Source organism: Myripristis murdjan, chromosome 15 (genome assembly GCF_902150065.1).
Source record: "Myripristis murdjan chromosome 15, fMyrMur1.1, whole genome shotgun sequence".
NCBI lineage: Eukaryota > Metazoa > Chordata > Actinopteri > Holocentriformes > Holocentridae > Myripristis > Myripristis murdjan.
The window spans coordinates 24263311-24282969 of record NC_043994.1 but is presented as its reverse complement, the minus strand read 5'-3'; the positions used below and the strand labels follow the sequence as shown (position 1 = coordinate 24282969).

The window sequence follows — 19659 nt, the reverse complement described above, 5'->3', positions numbered from 1 at the left end:
TGACCATTGGCTCAAAGGGCTGCCACTTGCAGATTGACACATTTTAGGTTTAACTGCGATATGTGACTCTTGAATGTGCAACAGTGCAGAGAATTGTGATTTTTGGGGGGCAGATAGCAGAAAAACACCTACTGTGTCTGCTCATGGCATATGTTTGTGTCAGACAGTGAAGCCATCCAGATTACCAGCGTGCCCCTCATTATCCCAGCTGGGGTCGAGTTTGATAGCCAGTGCGGCATGCCTCAAATGATTAGTGTATGGTACAGTGCTCTGTGATATTGCCCTTTATATAATGTTTCAATCTAGCTGGCCATGAGGGCTCTGTTGCCAGCAAGTGGTCCATGCTCTGATGTCTACGCTCTGATGGGCTCTTGGTCTGTGTCCAAATTTCCTAATACAGACACAGGCCAGTGTTGTCCCTCTGGACACACTCTGGAGCCTCTCACGCACTGGCCCCTGTGTTATAATACCTGACCATCCACACTGACGTGGTCGGCTTGCTGCAACACTGGCTTGGCTGTTCTCTTATGCCCTCATTTTGGCCATGCTGCCCAGTAGAGTAATAATTAAAAAAAAAGTTAATAAAAAAAAAACTGGGGTGTAGCTGAATTGTTTGCTTCACAGTATCTGCCTCTGTGCTCTGCACCTCTGAACCAGCCCTTTTAACTCTTGTCATGAACTGTTTTCCTGTTTTCCAAAGTGGGCCAAACGCCATCACAGTAGGAGACGCCTGGTTATAACTCTTAAAGTCCAGCAGGTCCGTCTAGAATCAATATTACAGGTTTTTGTAAACATCAGAAAAGGGGCAGTAGGTCTGTCCTTTCTCTTTCTAGGAGTCTGTTGATGGTTTCATGGAAGCAACGCTCCTCCAACGCCCCTCTAAAAAAAAAAAAAAAAACTCCCCGCCCATGCTTCCAACTCCAACTCCGACTGAACTCTCTACCGTGCGTCACTCTGGCTTTGAGGAACGGCACGACTGTCCGGTGGTCTCTCAAACAGTGACAATGGGTCGGCAGGAGCAAGGATGGGTCGTCTGCGTAACTGTCCTGGGACTTGTGGCGTCGGTGCACAGCATAACACGGGGAGAACTTTTCCCATTCGGTCCCGCCTCAAGAGACCAGCTGCTGGAACCGGGGACTGACCAGACGCACCAACTTACATTGGACAATCCCGTTTTGTTTTATGATGGCACTTTCAACAACATCTATGTAAGTTCACCGAAACTTGCTAAGCCATAGTCATAAGTCATGGTCAGTCTGATGTAAACACTTTGGATTTTTTTATACACTTGGTTGCCTGAAACATGTGAGAATATCATTATTGCGTTATTGCGCAAATGTTAGGGATCCCGGAGCCTAATACATAGAAGACCGCTCATTCATGGACATTGCAAAACACACTTAGGACAGCCATAGAGTGTTTTCTTTCACCCCGGGGCATTTGGAAATAATGATTTGTTTATCATAGAGGCTGTAGTACCTTGAGGCATGCATGTGGCGATGCATTCTTCCAACTTCCCCCGAGGTTATCGTTTTACTTTTGAGCCAGTGCCAAAGTACTGAAAGGCCTTTATTTTGCAATCCATCACAAATACATAGACAACTTACCCGTCAGAGTGCGGCCGCTAATAGACAGGCTTACTTTGAACCAAACATGTACTTTACTGACATGTTAGGTAAAAATTTCAATATAATGGGTGCCATTGTTTGTCTCAGTGTTAATGTTCATATTTCAGGAGGAGATGCTCTGATCTCTTAATAATGTCTCTAAAACATGCTTAAGTTAGGTAAGTTTTTAGAGAAGTGTTGTACTTAGCGTGGACACAAGCAATGGCTCAGATGATTTTGTCATTAATAAAACCTTGTAACTCTTATTTGGACTGATGATTTAAATGTTAACTGTTGCATGTTTTATTACTTTCGGTTTTTACTTGCCATGCAAACTGTTTAATTGACGTGGAAAAAGAGCAATTGCAACATTTGGCTCAAAGCTGCACTATTGTGCTGGACGCACAAACAGCCCTTTATCCCTGCTGATTCTCGTTTTCAAAGAAAAATGCTGCATCCCTATTTTAATTGTGTTGCAGATTATCTAGATACACTATCAGAGTAATTTCATGCAAAACACATTTCCCTTGGCAATCAACTGAACAAATGACTTGTATTTTTTGGGAGGGGGAAAGGCCATTGTTGATGTAATCTATCAGATTTTCCTGTACTTCACCAGATGATTTCTATAGCCTGCTTTAACTGTTAAACATTACTTCTGTTTTCCAAATGATTTAACATATTGAGACTGTTGAAAACATTGATTTATTGCAAAGTTAAGGGTAAATCAATGCAGACCTCAATCTGTGATCATACTTGCATTGTGGCCAGTCATATCAATGGGTCAATGGGTCTGCTGTGGCTTTGACAGAATTGAAGATAATGTTAGCTTTGATTAGTGAATCTTTACTCATTACTATTGTCAATCATGCGGCAGTAATATGCTCAACCTCACCATGCAGAGAGGCGCCTTTCATATTCTTCGTTTCAGCTGCTTCCTCTGATCCTTGGAGTCATGTTTAAAGCATGAGCCAGAGTTCGAGAATAAACATTTAATACCTTATTATGACAGCCAGACTAGGGTTTTTTTTCCCCCCCTGTTGCACACTACATCCAAATTAGGCCTACCTCTCCTACCACAAACATACTTTTCTGCTGCAGTCAAGAGGGCCTGCAGATTTTTTTCATTCATGAAGCTCAGTATGAGACAGTCAGTGCCTGCCCTGAACTGTCTATGCCCTGTGGGGGAACAGTAATGTTTTTAGGGCAGACATGTTTATAGGAGAAAAAAACATTCTCTAATAACTGGCTTGGTTTTTTTTTTTTGTCTCCTGCTGAATGTGATTCATATGCTATCAAATTCTGGTGTGAAAAGAGATACACCGACTTTTAAGATCTTGCATAGTGGCTGCAGTATTACAGTGAGATTGGGGTCACTAATCATTTTCCCAGCTCTATCTTGCATTTTGGCAGGAAGCTTCTGTAATGAAGATTAGTGTGCAATTTTTGGACTCTCTGGGGCTGGCCGTCAGGGGCATGGACAGGAAACTGTGTGGCCCTGGCCAGGAATAGTGCTCTTGTTTTCCCCCGGCTGGCCAGGAAGTTGAGGAGCCCCTTGTACAGTGTGTGTGTTTTCGACATAAGCCCAGCTTTTTTTTTTTTTTTTTTACAAGCACTGCATGTGTTCACATTAAACTCTGCAAGTGTGTAAAATGCTGTGTTAGATGACATCTTGTTTGTTCATTAGTGCTTTTGTGGGACATAGCAGCTGACTTGGATCATTAGTTTAATGAGTTCGGACTACAGATCAAAGTGGGTCAAACTGGACTGTGTTTGCCTCTGCAGTGGAAGAGCTCTTGCATGTGTTGTAGTAGTTTTGCCATAAACAATAGTTAAGAGTTGTATGGTGTTACAATCGCTTGAGCTCTTGTTATTCCCATCACTGACTTGAGTATTTAATTTCAGATCAACACCAATGGCTTTGTTGCTACAACAGAGCCAACAAGTGAGTCGACATATCTTGGCAGTATGCCGCCAAAATTTGGCATGATTGCAGCTTTGCAAGGAGACCTAGACACGAGTGACGGTGTGGGGAAAGTGTACTTCCGTCAGGATTCGAGCCCAGTCATCCTGCGACAGGCAGCCAACCACATCAACAGGGCTTTCCCAGAGGACGATGAAGTAAATCCCATTCATGCTGTGGTGATCACATGGGTAGATGTTGCCACCCATGAACCTCAAAACAGAGACGGCACTAACAAAAAGGTGAGCGTCACGTGGCGATTCACTTATAATGCTGACTTTCTTTTGTTTTTAAATTCTAATTGGTCTTTTACATGTTTTTTTTTTTAATATATTTTATTACACAGAGAAACACCTTCCAGCTGGTGATTGCATCCCTGGAGACTGCCTCTTATGCCATCGTGCTTTACCCAAGGGATGGCATACAGTTTTCCTCCACACCAGTAGGGGACAGTATTGCTCCCATGCATGCTGGCTTTAGTAAGGGTGTGGTCCAGGGTTTTCTGTTTTCTAGACAGGGACCGTACTACCGCATCATTACTGATGACGAGGCGTCCGTCAGGGCTTTGGCAGAGTAAGTATAACAGCGGTTGTCATCTGACCAATGTTAGCTTCAAGAACGACACATCAGAAAATATCCTTTCACCTCACAAAGTGATTACAGCAATTTTATCTGTCTAGGGGAACCAACGCTGGCCTGCGGGGTGTATGGGTGTTCGAGATTGGAACTTCTCCCTACTTTTCCAACGTGGCTCCAGGTGAAGTCACTGAACTGCCACCTGACAGCTCACAGCAGAGGGTCCTGGAGGGCTACGAGGACGCTGTTGACGTAAGGAGGCCGGTGTATCCTGGAGTGCAGCAGGTGGAGTACCCTCCTTATGAGCCAGAGGGCCAGGTCCTAGTCCACACAGTCCAGTTCCAGCCGCAGCACGTCGACTTTCCCGGGAACCCTGAGGTGGTGGTAGTGGATGACGGAGATATAAATGTAGATGGTGAGTCCACAGGAGGAGCTGACAGTGTCTTTTCCCAGCCCTTTTGAAATGTTTCAATGCTCAAAGTTCTTTGTCATTTCATTAATTAGACACTAATTATTGTGTCGACATCTGTTTGCTCCCTTTACAGTGTTCTCATACAACTTTGGGACATGTGCGAACAGCGGAAACAAGTGCTCCAACTTTGCGGACTGCAAGGACCACACCAGCGGATACTGCTGCCACTGCAGGCCCGGATACTACGGCAATGGAGTGCAGTGTGTGGCAGAGGGTGAGCTTCTGAATTCTGCAGTACTCTGATTTTTGCAGGATTTCAAATCGTTGAGTGACATCATTTCATATTGCTCCATTTGATTATGTTTTCAAACACGCAAAAATAATGTCCACAATCGTCAATTTTGCGTATTGCACCTTTAAATTCAGGAATTAAAAAAAAATAATGTTTTTGTTAAACATGTCACGGGAAATCTAAATTCCTAGCATGTGGGACTTTTAAACCTGCACTAAGAAAGTCTGCTTGAATTGTTTTTAAAAGTTTGAGAGACTTGATTTGACGGCAGTAGCGGTGGAAATGGTGAAAAACATCTTTTCACAGCTGTTTGGAAGCTATTTTGAATTTTGAATGTTGTTGTTAATCACTTTCTGGATTATGAGAGGATTTCCTACCACACCTGACACCTGAAATTAATAAAATATTCAAATTTCAATCATTCGGGATTGGGCAAATTCTCTTGCCTGTAGAGCAGATTTCAAGTTGTTCGTGTGTTTTTGCAGGGAAGCCCCAGAGGATGAATGGCAAAGTGAATGGAAAGGTGTACGTGGGCAACTCTCCCACTCCAGTGGAGTTCACCAGCAACGATCTCCACTCGTACGTGGTGGTGAATGATGGACGCTCGTACGTGGCCATCAGTGACATCCCTCCCAGCCTCGGTCCCTCCCTCCAGCCGCTGTCGGCTCTTGGCGGCGTGATCGGGTGGGCATTCGCTCTGCAGCAGCCTGGCTTCAAGAACGGCTTCAGTATTATCGGTGAGGCAATGATTCCTACAACTGGACAAACAAATTATGACAATCTGAGGTCCATTAAGTTCTCATATGAATCTTCTGCGCTCCATTCTAGATTTTTAAGTGGTGATGATGAGGCTAGATTAGGGTCTAAACCTCAGTGTGTAATTGGTAATGCTGCTACCACCACATTTGGCCGTCCAGCTGCAGTTTCACTTACTCTGTCCAAATTCCCCTCACATTACCTCAGTTGAGAGAGAGGACAGCGGGCCAAAGTTCACTCATGGCTAATGTGTGTTTGTCTTCATGTTCACCTCCTCTTCTCTGTCCTCTGTAGGGGGGGTATTCACGCGGCAAGCTGAGGTGACCTTTCTGCCGGGGAATGAGAAGCTGATCATCAGGCAAGAGTTCAACGGCATCGATGAGCACGACCACCTGGCGGTGAGCACCACCCTGGAAGGCCGGGTCCCTGAGGTCCCCCGCGGCTCCACCGTGCAAATTGACCGCTACTCTGAGATCTACCAGTACAGCAACAACCGTAAGACACAGCCTGAATGCAGAATTGAGTCTTCACGCTAAGCAAGCAGTCCTAGACACACACAGGTGTTATTTTTTTACTGCCCCACAGCGTGATGACAGCCGAGACAGGCGCAAATGGAAAAGATGACGTAGTTAACATCAGGACAGGCTATCAAAATACAGTGTAGATGGTTCAGATTGTTGCATTAAGTACCATACCAGTTTTGCATGTTTGATCTGATTTACTACAATTATTTTATACTTTATATCAACACTAACTATTTTCCAAAGCATATCATACTGTCATAGATGTTAGAAAGCATTTTTGCTCACCTTCCGAGTAGCTACTCATTTCCATTCATTTCAGCACAGCTGAAGACTTCAACCATGCATGAGATAGATAATCCACACCAGTGAACATCCTGCCCCTGCCGATTTTTGGCAAAGTTACTTGATCAATGCATGATACTTCAGTTTAATGTCTGCAGCGAATTGAAAACTCACATGCTAAATGGAGCACCAACATCTGGAGGTCCAAACAGCATTGCATCCGCACACTATTTGGTCATAGAAGTAAACCCAGAAGACAAACGTTAAGGAAACATGGACATTGTGGAAGGGATGATGTGGATTTGGCTGCTTTTTGCTTCACAAATGTTATGATAGTTAGTCTGGCTAACGGCCAAGTAGGAAATTTGTTCTTCCAATTTATTGATAGCACATGAATGCACAATCCCGCCATTCCAACATTCCTACATCTGCTGGAAAATAATCCCTGAGGAAAAGTTTGTTTTATGAGCTACATTCAAATGTCCAAGATTTCTGAACCTGGGCAAAAATATTAACAGAGAAAATATTAAGGTAGGTTTATCACCTGAGTGCTTGAAAATAAAAAATAGGGAAATTAAGTACATATTAAAAAATAGGTATGATATGCTTTGGAAAATGTATACAGTATAATGAATAGCGACAAACGTTTCTTGCCCCTTATTTTCATGTTTATCTATTTGTGCTTACAGGGTTGTTTTCCAAACTAATTCCCAGGACTGTTTCTGTTTTTGTTGTCATAGCTGCATGTTTATGCTGAGTGGATATACACACTCAGGAACAGGCTACATTTCTGTCCCTAAAGCTACAATCTACACAAATGTACCTCCTAGAGCTAATTCCTGGACCCCTATATGTAGCATTTCCTCCAAATGTGAAAATACAATATCAGGAGAAAGCATTTGTAAGGCCAAATACAATTAGTAAATAAGTAAGTAAGTAAGTAAGTAAGTAAGTAAGTAAGTAAGTAAATGAATAAATAAATGAATGAACGAACAAATAAATAAATAAAGTAAAATATTAATTTAAGGTAGATTTTAACTTGTAGGCTATGGTTGGGTAGCCTTAAAATGCAATAAGTTTTTATTTGTGGATATGAAAAATAGGTAATAAAATTATTCAGTCAATATTGTGTCTCTATAAGGTACAAACTACAAGGGTATGAATAAGTACCCAGTGTGAAAGGTACAAAAAGCTGTATGTGACAAGCTGTTGTACCCCTAAAGGTACAATTATGTGCTTTATTTTCTGAGAGTGCAGCGTAGAGAAACAGTTACCATAAGAATCACCTGTTTGTTTCTGACCTGTCACACCGTTCAGTGGTCACCTCATCCTCCACTCGGGACTACGTGGTGAGTTTGCCCGATGGCTCCACTGAGACCAGGACGTACCAGTGGCGGCAGACCATCACCTTCCAGAGCTGCCAGCACGACGAAGCCTCCAGGGACGTAAAGCCCACCCAGATGCTCAGCGTGGATCAGGTCTTTGTCATGTACGACGCCAATAATGAACTCATCCGCTTCGCCATGAGCAACAAGATTGGGGATGTCAACGGTGAGGTCATGGAGGTTATTTTTGTCTTATTCGCTTTTGTTGTTTTGGTCTGATTTCACTTCCTTCCTGGTTCCCATCAGGTCACATCCTGAACAGCAGACACTCTGTTTTACTAACAAAAAGAGCAATTGTTTAATGGTTGCCATAATTATTTCTCACCACGTCACACAAGCTGCATGATGACCATAATAATGTGCAGCGGCACCCTAAAATATACTTTTAATGGCTCAGGAGGACAGCCAGAAGAGAACCCCTGTTTCACCGGGAGACACGGATGTGACACCAATGCAGTTTGCCGACCTGGACAGGGGACTCAGTTCACCTGCGAGTGTGCTGCTGGCTTCAACGGCGATGGTCGCTCATGTTACGGTAAGACTGAGACATTGATATGACAAGGGTCCTGTATATGTAAATAATTTCATGTGGATGTATGTATTTTGGGAGATGAAGAGGGCAGACGATAGACAGCATAGCCCTGTGACCCTGAGTAGGATGATGAGTAGAGGAATGTAATAAATATATAGCAGGTGTCCAGGGTGATCTAGGGCAGGAAGAGACGGAGGGACCTTGTGGAGGCCCTATGTGCCACTTGGTGTGATGAGGCCTCAGTAAGTAAGTAATGAATATATGATTTCCTATGACCCGATTGGCTCGTTTCTACTTGAAAGGAAATCAGAAAAAAAATGCTTCTGTGTCTGTTCAAAGCCATCGCTTAATTTCTCATTTGAATAATTTGTAATGCCTTCCTTCCTGTGGAACCGGACAATCTTTCCAATTAGCCTTCTGTAAACACAGCCAGTGTCCCAGACCAAACCAAATCCAATCAAAGGTTAACATATTCAGCTGGTTCTCCATTCCCAGCCCACTCTCCATACATCCAAGGTTTTGTAGGGGGGCTAGGGACCAGACAGGAAGAGCCTCAGGGAAAATACAGTAGAAAGAGGAAGGATGTCTTTCAGACACTGGAAAGATGCCATCTATAAACATTTGTAATTAGGAAACGTGACTGAGCTCTGATCCTCAGCCATCTGATAATAAAGGACATTTAATTTACACACCCAGATTTCAAAGCTCCTGACATCTTAAAAGCACTGGACAAACTTTGATCCAATGCAGCAATTATTAGTGTATTATAATTTGTGCATATCCTTATCAGACATTGATGAGTGCAGAGAGGATCCTCAGATCTGCGGCTCCCACGCCATCTGCAACAACCAGCCTGGGACGTTCCGCTGCGAGTGCGTGGATGGCTACCAGTTTGCCAGTGATGGGCAGACCTGCATTGGTAAGTGGTGTTTTCTGCACTGCTACGTACAATTACATGTTCCAGAAATCTCACCTGCTGGCTGGGCTGTGCAAGTTTGGACAAATGAAAGTAACATGGAAACATAAACTATAATAAAATACATTAAAATATAAAGTACACAGTGGGTGTACAAGATAAAACACATGTATACTTACGCATATGACATGCAATCTACTATGGTCTGATGAAACCAATAATAATAATTACTGTAGAAAGTGTAATTAGGGTTTAAGTGTGTGTGCAGCATGCCTGGTGCAAGTCGTATTTGGAATAATGTGTAACGTTTTTTGACATACAAGATGGGTAGGATTCATCACATCAGGACAGTCACAGAAAAATGCAAGAGACTGTCTTGATCAAATAGTTTTTCTTAAACCCGCTGAGTCATTCTGTGACTTTGCCGGTTCTTGTGTTGCCTGTGAATCAGTGCCACTTACTTTGCATCTAAGTACCATAAAACAAAACAAAGAAAAGCATTTGTACATACTGTTTTTACTAAAGTAGTCTGCAGCCATGGATTTGTTAATGTGACACAGTGATTTCACTCATGTACATGTGGGCAGTTTCCGCCTCTGACTCAGCTGCATCTTACTGAGAATGAAACTGTGACTAAACCCATGAATAATGCCTGCATCTGTACTCCTACAGATGTGGTGCTTCCCCATTACAGCAGCCTAATGTCTGTTTTTTTTTGTTTTTTTTTTTTTCCCCAGAGGTGAACCGACCTGTGGACCACTGCGAGGCGGGTTCCCATAACTGTGACATTCCTGAGCGCGCTCAGTGCAGCTACACGGGAGGGTCCTCCTACATCTGCTCCTGCCTGCCAGGGTTCATAGGAGATGGCCGAGTCTGTCAAGGTACTGCAAAGAGACTCGGCTTGGGGCCCTTTTCCACTGCGTAACAAGAAACAAGAACAAGAAGTGTTTGTGTTTCTACCGACCTAAGGGGAAACAGTAACGGCTGTAGAGACTTAAGAAAAAAGGAGTGCCAGATTTAATAAAGCAAGTAATGGTTACTCGTTTATTCATTTACATCTGCCCAGCTTCAGCTTTACTGATTATTTGCTCAGGATCTCACTTGTAACCCAGTTATCAAACACTGAATACCTTTTTGTTTCTTTAATTCCATCAAGCTCTTACTAAATCTCATCCTCGAGAGCCTCGTCCTTCACGTGTTTTTTATTTGGCCGCTTTTAATACTCGACAACTAAAAACAAAATGACTCTCAGTAACTATAGGGATGTGTGTAACCAATCAGCAACAGTGCAGTAAACATTGCTGTAGTCCTGCCCCCAGGGTCCTGTTGGTTCCTGTCAGTCCTAAATGTAGAGCATCATCCAAAAAAATCAACTGGAAATGAACCCGTGGCAAATGCAAAATTCAAAAAGTTCCTGTTTTTTTAGTGCCAAAGAAATTCCAAAAAGGTTTGGTACCACTGTAGTGGAAAAGAGCCCTAAGAGACTGAACGCATGCACATGTTAAGACTGACTGCAGCTAATTCACACTAGGTTGACTATTTATGTAATTCTTTTCAGTACTTTTAACTTTTTCTGTTGTGACATTACAATTAAAGGACCATACCAGTGATGTTTGCATGTTTAGCATAATACCTACAAAATGCATATACTAAACGTTTCCGCTAACATTTTTTTCCAAAGCAAGCAGTCGTGCTTTAGAACGTCAATATCATCTTTCCTACCTTTTATCCAGCCTTTTGTTCCCATTCATTTCTTTACAATATGAAACTTTACAACGTCAAACTTTCTTCACAGCAGTATTCCATCAACATAATAAAGATTTTGTCATTAGTTTTCTTGAAACAGCTTTTATGTTGTGTTTTGAAGACTTGAATCGCTAGAAATTGAGTGGAGTGAAACAGTCACTAAGGTGGAAAATAGTAGAAACGTTTTTGCATTACACAGCAAATTATTAGTTCCTTGGTTGATGGATGGTGATGACTTGGTTAGGCACAAAAGCAGAACATTAAATGGAAGGTGTTTCAACCAAAAATTCAAATTTAAAAACTGAGAGATTTTGATTAGTTGTTGTGAAATCTTTAGTATGATTTGCATAATGGTTTGTTGCAGTGTAAAATGCAGGTAAATTGTTGTAAACAGGGCCAAACATTCAGAATCACTGGTTTAATACAAGTAGCCCAACATTCCAGGACATGGACACAGGGGCAAGGATTGGTAAACCATCTGCTCAGGATTTTGGGGGAGGTGAGGCTATTAGGCCATACATCTGGACTCATTGAGCAGTGAGACATGAAAAGCAGATGGGCAATTCGTCTGTGGTGACCTCGAGTCGGGCTGTAGCTGACTTGGCTGGTCCCCCAGTAGCCCTCATTCATAGTTTCCATTCCTTGTATTACCTTTCCTTCTTGTTCTGAACTCAGAGGCCAGGTTTGGACACCGGCTAACCCTGATCACACTGCAGAGCCTTGACCATAAAAGGACACGACCAGTTGGACACATAACCCGATATTGTAGCCTATAAGGCAGATGGGTGATTTTTTTTTTTTACTTGTCCCCTGCTCATGCACACTCACGATTTCTCTTCTTTCACCCTCCTGCTGCTCCCGCCTGAAGACATAGACGAGTGTCAGCCGGGCAGGTGCCATCAAGACGCCGTCTGCTACAACACCCAGGGATCTTTTACCTGCCAGTGCAGGCCAGGTTACTATGGTGATGGCTTCTACTGCTCCACAGGTAAGTCTGCTGGAATGCCATCACTTCCTGACAGGCAAAGCCGACGTCTCACCTCGACGTTGCAGTGTGTTGTCACTCCGCTTGATTTTGTATGCATTTTTTTTTCTTTTGAAGCTCAGTGTTGTAGCAGCCGGTCTGGTTTGGGACAGATTTGCAAGTTTATTTTAAATGTCTTATCACTGCCATCGGGACAATTTGGTAATCGTTTTCTTTGATCTAGTTCTAGACTCAAGCATAGCGAAAAAAAAAAAAAAAAGATAATTTTCGGTGCAAGCATTGTTTATTACACCATTCTGGGCAAGAATTTTGTTTGGGATTGAGTTCCCTGCCAGAGTCTAATGGTGCCAGCTGGAATCTGTTTTTTTTTTTTTAATGCCAGATAGCCATAGGAATTTGCGTGTGTGTGTGTGTGCGTGTTGTTTTTTGTTTTTATGTTTTTTTTTGTCCTCTCAGAGAGGACCAAAACACAGTGTGAGAGCCACAGGGAAAGCGTCCTGGTTGCGCGGGGTCCCCGGCCACCCGTCGGTCACTTCATCCCGCAGTGTGACGAGCACGGCGCCTATGAGCCCATCCAGTGCCACGGCAGCACGGGACACTGCTGGTGTGTGGACCGCAACGGGCAGGAGATCCCCGGGACGCGCTCCGGCCCCGGCAGCAGACCGATGTGTGAGTGACACCCCATCCAAAAGAAAAAAAAAATCACGTTTTAAGTCATGCTTTACAACAAGGCATCACACTGTCCATCAATGTTAATGCTTTAGAGAGTTAAAACACATAACTTACACCACATAACTGACAGCTGTTTTATACTACTTTTTAAATTAAATGTAACTAATATACAGATGTAAACATATCAAATCAGTATACATATAATGCATACAAAACAAAACAAAACAAAAAAAATCTATGAATTCAGTAGTTTAATAGTCCGGAGTTGTTTTTTTTAGGAGAGTCAGTCAATGATTTTTTTTTTAATGTAAAGTTCAATTTCCTTATGCACTATTAAGAATGAGAGTTTTTTTCAGTATTAATATCATTACATTAATCAAAGATATATACAAATATATGTTATATACAACACAACACAAATATATATACAATTATCAGTCTGTGCTCTATCTCTATCAAATACCCCAATATAGAAATAAATAAATTCCCCAAATTTCTTGACAGAGAGGAAATTGTAAAATAGGTCAAATAAAGTTTTTTGGTCAACAGCACAAAAAGCACAGTTTATATTAATATTCTGTAATGTTTTCCTTGATTTTTAAAAAAATAGTGTTTGATGGGATAAAACTGATGAAGGATACCTCGTTTTATTTTAACAAGTAAATATGAGAGAATACTCTCACTTTATACTACTTATGTCAGCCTGAAAATGTGGTTAAACTGCCTCCAGGTGTTTTTTGCACTACAACCATGACTCTGTGAGCATCTGTGCCCGGCAGGTATCGACCATGACGGGGGGCGACCGCCGGTGGGACCCACGCCCCGACCCGACGTGCACCCCCTGCCTCCGGGAACACACCTGATGTTTGCCCAGAGCGGCAAGATAGAGTTCGTCCCCCTGGAGGGCTATGACATGAAGAAGGACGATGCCAAGGCGGTCCTCCACCTGCCTGTGAGCTTTTCCAAACACACTCTAACACACAGTTGTAACCCGCGGAGGCAAATTCCTGCGGCTGGTTGGAGAGGATTCATATGACCTTAAATAATTTTATTTTGGCCGTGGATCATGTGGTATGTGGTTTGAAAGGCTCTGAATTGAGACGGCTTTCAAGTGGTGAAGCTTGAGGGATACGGCTTTGCTTGTGTACAATTCTTATTTCCCTTGTGATACCAAAATATCATGAGAGATTTCAACGGACCGGGTCTTATGAAGAGACAATCCTGCTGCATACTTATAGTGTGTCTACTGTGGTTTAGTCTATGTTTTTGTTGCCTTCTGGCCTTGCAAATACAGTATGTTGCAATCGAAACCATAACTGGACAATAAGTACTTTACTCCTCAGAGGAAATAAATATTTTGTGCTGCAGCTGTGCGTTTTAAAAGACTGTAACACTAAATTATATGTATTTCCAGCACAATGTCAAGCCAAGACTGTTTGGTATGTGCACAGATTATATTGGAAAACAATCAAGTCCCTCACAGGAGGATACTATGTAGTATTTTCTCCCTCGTGTATACACTATCAGCTCAGCATCGTACTGCATTCCATTCCCTTGCTGGTAATTATACTTGTGTTTTAGCCTGACAATTTCCCCCATCTGCCCTGTGCACTGGAAGCTTGCTCTTTATTTTAAGCACATGGTGACATTCACTCTAATTGCTAACATCAGTGCAACATCCTTGGAATTACAAACTGCATTCTTGTTAACGGCGATTTCCAAACCAGCTGGCCTGAGGTTTGGTGGAGCCACTGACGCTCCATGTGTGGCTTTAGAGCGGTTTGTTTTAATTTATGTCTAGACGTTAATGTCAGAAACCACTCAGACCCATCTGTTGAGTGTTTGTGCCGTCATGTATTCTTCTCTAAACAAACTGCACTTCAAAGATGGCTGGTGTCTGACCTCTCCACAGGAGAAGGTAATCATCGGAGTGGCCTACGACTGTGTGGACAAAATGGTGTACTGGACCGAAATCTCCTCTCCGTCCATCAGCAGGGCCAGCATACAGGGGGGAGACCCCACTCCGGTCATCAAAACAGGTCACACCTTCGCTCATCTGTTGTTAATTTAACTTTCCCTTTCAGCCATCTGTAAATTCAGAGGCCGTTCACGTAACTGACTCGGTTAATGCCTCCCCTGAACAGATCTGGACAGCCCAGAGGGCATCGCCATCGACCACTTGGGCCGAACCATGTTCTGGACCGACTCTGTGAAGGATCGCATCGAGGTGGCGTCTCTGGACGGCTCCCAGCGACGCGTCATCATAGACTCTGATCTCGTGAACCCTCGTGCAATTATCACTGACCCACCTAATGGGTGTGTAATGAGTGATCTAAGACTGTTTAGCTTGTTGTTTAAACACGCACAGTGAGATACCACAGAGCAGGGTTACAATTAATCATTATTTTCATTGTCAATTTATTTATTGATTCATTGATTAATCATTTTGACAACAAAGGTGGTTCATAGTAAAGTTGCTGTCAGAGAAAATTTATTGTTTCTGGGCAAGTCAATTCAATTAAATTCAGCTTCATTATTCTTAAAAGGGCAATTGAAATGGCAGGCACAAGAGCTCACACATAAGGGCCCAAACACATGAAATCATACTTTACAAACAACTAGTGTGAACTATTCAAGTAGTGTAGTGCTAAAGTGCCAGTAAAGTGAGATATTTAAAGTCACCTCTGATTGGCTGAGTTACAGTTTAGGCTTAATGAATATGCACCTGGGACTGCACAACAGTTCATTTGCACATTGGCACAGTGTCGTACCGTGCTTAGAGAGCAGCTAAGAAGGATTTAGGATTCATTTCATGCCTAACAACGCTGCTTGTCTGTTCTAAAATCTCTCCTGGCCTCTCGCGGCGTATCGCTCGATTTAATTGGATGCTCTGTCCTTTCCACAGAAATCTGTACTGGGCCGACTGGAACCGAGATGCACCCAAGATCGAGACGTCTTACATGGACGGCTCCAACAGAAGGGTGCTGGTCAAAGACGATCTGGGTCTACCGAACGGATTGACCTACGACCCCCAGAGCGCCCTGCTCTGTTGGGCAGACGCAGGTTGGTTTCTCGAGCGATGACTCGTCTCTGCAGCGATGGCTACCTTGTAATCAGAACTGGGTGTAATCTCTCCCTTCTGCTTGCAGGCACACACAAAATGGAGTGCATGAATCCTGCTCTGGGCGACCGGAGAAAGGTTCTGGAGGGGATCCAGTACCCGTTCGGTATCACGTCTCATGGGAAGAACATCTACTACACTGACTGGAGGAGGTACCGCTCTCCCTTTGAGTTTTATTTTTTAAAACCGTCTCAGAAATCCAACTTTGCAGCCGGTGCTAGCACTTGGGATGTGAATTAAAGAAATTGCTTTTCATTATTCCAGGAAATAAAATCTAAAATACATGTAATATGTATTTAAGGGGGACTAGAAATGGCATAATAGAACAATTTTGAGAAAGAAGCCACTTTAAAATGTAAAAATTAGACTAGACTACAAATGACAAAAAAATAAAATAATGTCTATGGAAAAATAATTAACAAGATAAAACTTTCTTTATCAATTTATGTATACCTTAGTTTCTCAATTTATGTATTTCTGTGTGTTTTTATATTCATTTTTACATATTTTTGCATTTATATATTAACTTAGTTTACTTTAAAATGTATTTCTGTAGGCTTACATTTTTCCCCCCTGTATTTATTTTGTCTCCACATTTATTTATTGTACATAGGTATAATAACAACACAATGGTTACACAACAACTAATTTTAGGCTCTTAGCGCCTCATTTACAAAATGAAGTTTGTGGTAAAAGTTTAAAAAAAGTGTTGTGTGTTCAGTCTTTTCTGGTTACAGATTGTCCTCACGTCTAATAACAATGCACCTTGATGCCGTAATAATTGGTATACGCTGACGTAGAAGATAAAAAATTATTTCCATCGATATTCAAGGTACATATCACATTAGTGGGTACTGTTTTGAAATTTATTATAGACAAGGCCCGAGGTTGTTACAGCGTCAAAGACAGAATGCAGCCTTTATATATTTAAGGTCGACTGTGCAGTTTAAGAATCCGGATCTGTCAAGGTGTTACTTGAGAGGAGGGAGAGGGAGGGTCAAAGGTCAAACGGCTCCTCACACCCCGATGGCACACAGAGAGGCACGAGCCCTTGATGTCCTCCCAGGCCCCGACACTCCCGCTCTGCACACTGTGGAGTTTCTCTCCATCTGGCTGATTGAGTCTGTGTATACCCACCATTCAAAAAGGGAGAAGGGACGGGGAGGGGAGGGAGGTGGGGTCAAGGGTTCTACGTAAAAAAAAAAAAAAGTGACAGCTGCTTGCAATTTCTCAGCCTCTTAAGAGCCTGTGAGTGACCTGTCCAGGGCCTCCCTCTGATCTCACCAGGGATGTAGAGATGTTTGGCTGGTGGTGCTGGGAGTTTGGACATGTGGGCAGTTTAAGTGCAACAAATGATGTCAGGAAGGTTAGGAACCCACCCCTACCCCCCTTCTAGTCAAGTTAAGTCAGGATTGTGTATAATTTAAATAGCCCTTCACCAGAAAACCATGTCTCCAGAGACTTCAATGACAACACCAGCCAGGCCTGACTAATCAGCAACTGGTCACAAAATAAAATGATGCGACACAGCAGGGGTTTTCCAACTTTTTGATGTTTCAGACTCCCTTTCAATAAGCTGCAGACCCCCATTTGAAATATATATGTGTTTTTTATGGAGCTACCCTGATATGAAAAGCTATTTTGCTTTGTGCTAAGTATGAAATCGTTTAGATGTCGTACTTAAACACTGTCAGATTTTAAGTGATGAGATTAAAAGAGTGTTAAAATAATTCCTCATACATTTTTGTATCATAAGTTAAATTAGAGTGACATTAAACTAGCCCTCATTTTTCTGAGGACCCCCTGGGAGCCCCTGATGGGCCCCTCATGGAAAAGCACTGTAACACAATAAGCGACACATTGAAACACAGGAAGGAAAACAAAGTATAACACACAATAGCATATTGGTTGACATATCAGGCCTACATTTCCCACCTAGCTGAGCTGAGCCGAGCCTAAAGCCAGCACCACAAACTTTCCTCCCTCAGTGAAGACAAGGAGAAACTCATGAGGAGACCTTATTAGGAGAAAAAAATGGATGAAACTTGGGGCGAGTTGAGTCAAAGAGGGACAGGATGGCTCAGTGGGACAAAACTTGAGAATTTACAATAACATGGACAGTTATAATGAGAAAACAAGACAGAAACCTAAGTGTATACAAACTCTGGGGCAGACAGCTAATATTTCTCAATCCAGGATAGCCCACGGGTTGCTTACGCACTTGTGCTGCCTGTGTTTACAACAGGGATGCAGTGGTGGCGGTGGACCGCTACGCCGGCAGAGAGACAGACGAGTTCCAGCCTCTGAAACGCACCAAACTGTACGGCATCACGACAGCCTACGCCCAGTGTCCCTCCGGTAAATAATCTGCGTACGACGGTGAAACCGGGCCATATCGCCGTCCTAATAATGTCTGTGTGCTTTCAAAGTTTGGAAAATGTGTTTAACCTTTTATTTGTCCAGGGCATGTGCAGTGAACACACTTGGGACTTTTCATTGTCCAGTGTGATCTTGAGGAATTTCTGCCCCGTTACAGAGAAATTCGTAGAAATAGCTTGACCCCTGCATACCTGGGGGTTACCCTTGACTCAGGCTTATTATTCTATTCCCATTACTCTTTAGTACTGCACCGAGGCGTAGTATTTTGACCCTCATGACCTCCGTGAAGCCTTTTGAGATGGTTGTGGAGCGGAAACACCACCGCTGATCCGCTTCTTAACCTGAAAGCAACGGGAGGAATTCCCCAGCCAGTGTTTATCATTAAATGAGGGGATGACTGAGGTTACAGTGTGCAGAGAAGCAACAGGCCTCATCCTCCCTACAGATAAGATTGCATAAATCCAGGGAATGTTGAGCCAAGGGAAAGGGGGCCTCCAACATCTGGAGTTTGCTATGTGCTTCCTTCAATTATGGGAAGAGGTTTTAACAAATACAGAGGCCACTGTTGCCCGCAGTGACGTTTAATTTCTCTAAACGCTGGGCAAAAATGTCAGTGTTGTGCAGTTAATGAATGCATTCCCTTAAAAGGAGCTCTCATGTGTGTTGTTTTGTTTTTTTCCCCGGCCAGGACAAAACTACTGTGCTGTGAACAACGGGGGCTGCACTCACCTCTGTTTAGCCACGCCGGGCGGCCGCTCCTGCAAGTGTCCCGACCACGCGGTGGCTGTGAACTGCGTGGAGAGCGACAGCAGGTACTGAGCCGAGGAGGCCGAGAGATGAGATCAGAAGAGATGACACCATTTTTAACGTCAGCATACTAAACCGTAGCTGTTGAAAATGCCACTGAAAACAGGATGTGAATTGCTGTGCCTTTCGTCACTCAGTGATATCCTCACCTATTCTTTCTAAAATCCCCCCTGTGCCTTTATAAAGTCACAATCGCCTTGCAGAATTGTAAATACAAACACTGTCTTTTGTTGACATTTCTTTTCCCGAGTGCACATACACTGAGGGAAAAAAAGAAAAATAAACGCAAGGGATAAATAATTTAATGTGAATCTGACTTCCATCTTGTGTCAGTTCTGTTACACTGTGGCACGTTCGGATTATCCCATAGGCTGTCCCATGGAAGTATTATAGCGGATTATGACTAAAAGGTGCCTTTATAAGCTGTTGGGATGAGTTTACATGCTGGGCAGCGAATGAATAAAAACATTTTTGTAACAAGCTTGTGTGATGTGTTTGTGGCTATGGTAACAGCGCCATCGTGTGTCGACTGGGGTGTATTACAACTACAAATACATGTATAGACTGGAGGGCTGATAGGTGACAGGTTTATTTTGAATCATACTGGGGAATTAATCATACCGGCCATGCAGTTTAAAATAAATAATCAGATTTATAGGAGTGGTTGCAGTTCTGACAAAATGGTTAAATATTTCATTTAAAAA

General features: G+C 42.9%; 1 protein-coding gene across 1 annotated transcript; it reads left to right on the top strand.

Moving 5' to 3' along the window:
• The first annotated feature begins 930 nt into the window (after window positions 1–930).
• On the top strand, window positions 931–19435 carry nid1a (nidogen 1a). Its single transcript, XM_030069937.1, has 20 exons — window positions 931–1208; window positions 3513–3812; window positions 3917–4143; window positions 4251–4561; window positions 4692–4832; window positions 5336–5587; window positions 5901–6101; window positions 7730–7963; window positions 8195–8332; window positions 9120–9248; window positions 9983–10126; window positions 11860–11979; window positions 12433–12645; window positions 13428–13600; window positions 14561–14687; window positions 14793–14964; window positions 15554–15711; window positions 15798–15921; window positions 18015–18127; window positions 18837–19435. The coding sequence occupies exons 1-20, from the start codon at window positions 1005–1007 to the stop codon at window positions 18965–18967; spliced, it is 3612 nt and encodes a 1203-aa protein (XP_029925797.1). The 5' UTR covers window positions 931–1004; the 3' UTR covers window positions 18968–19435.
• Window positions 19436–19659: the final 224 nt, after the last annotated feature.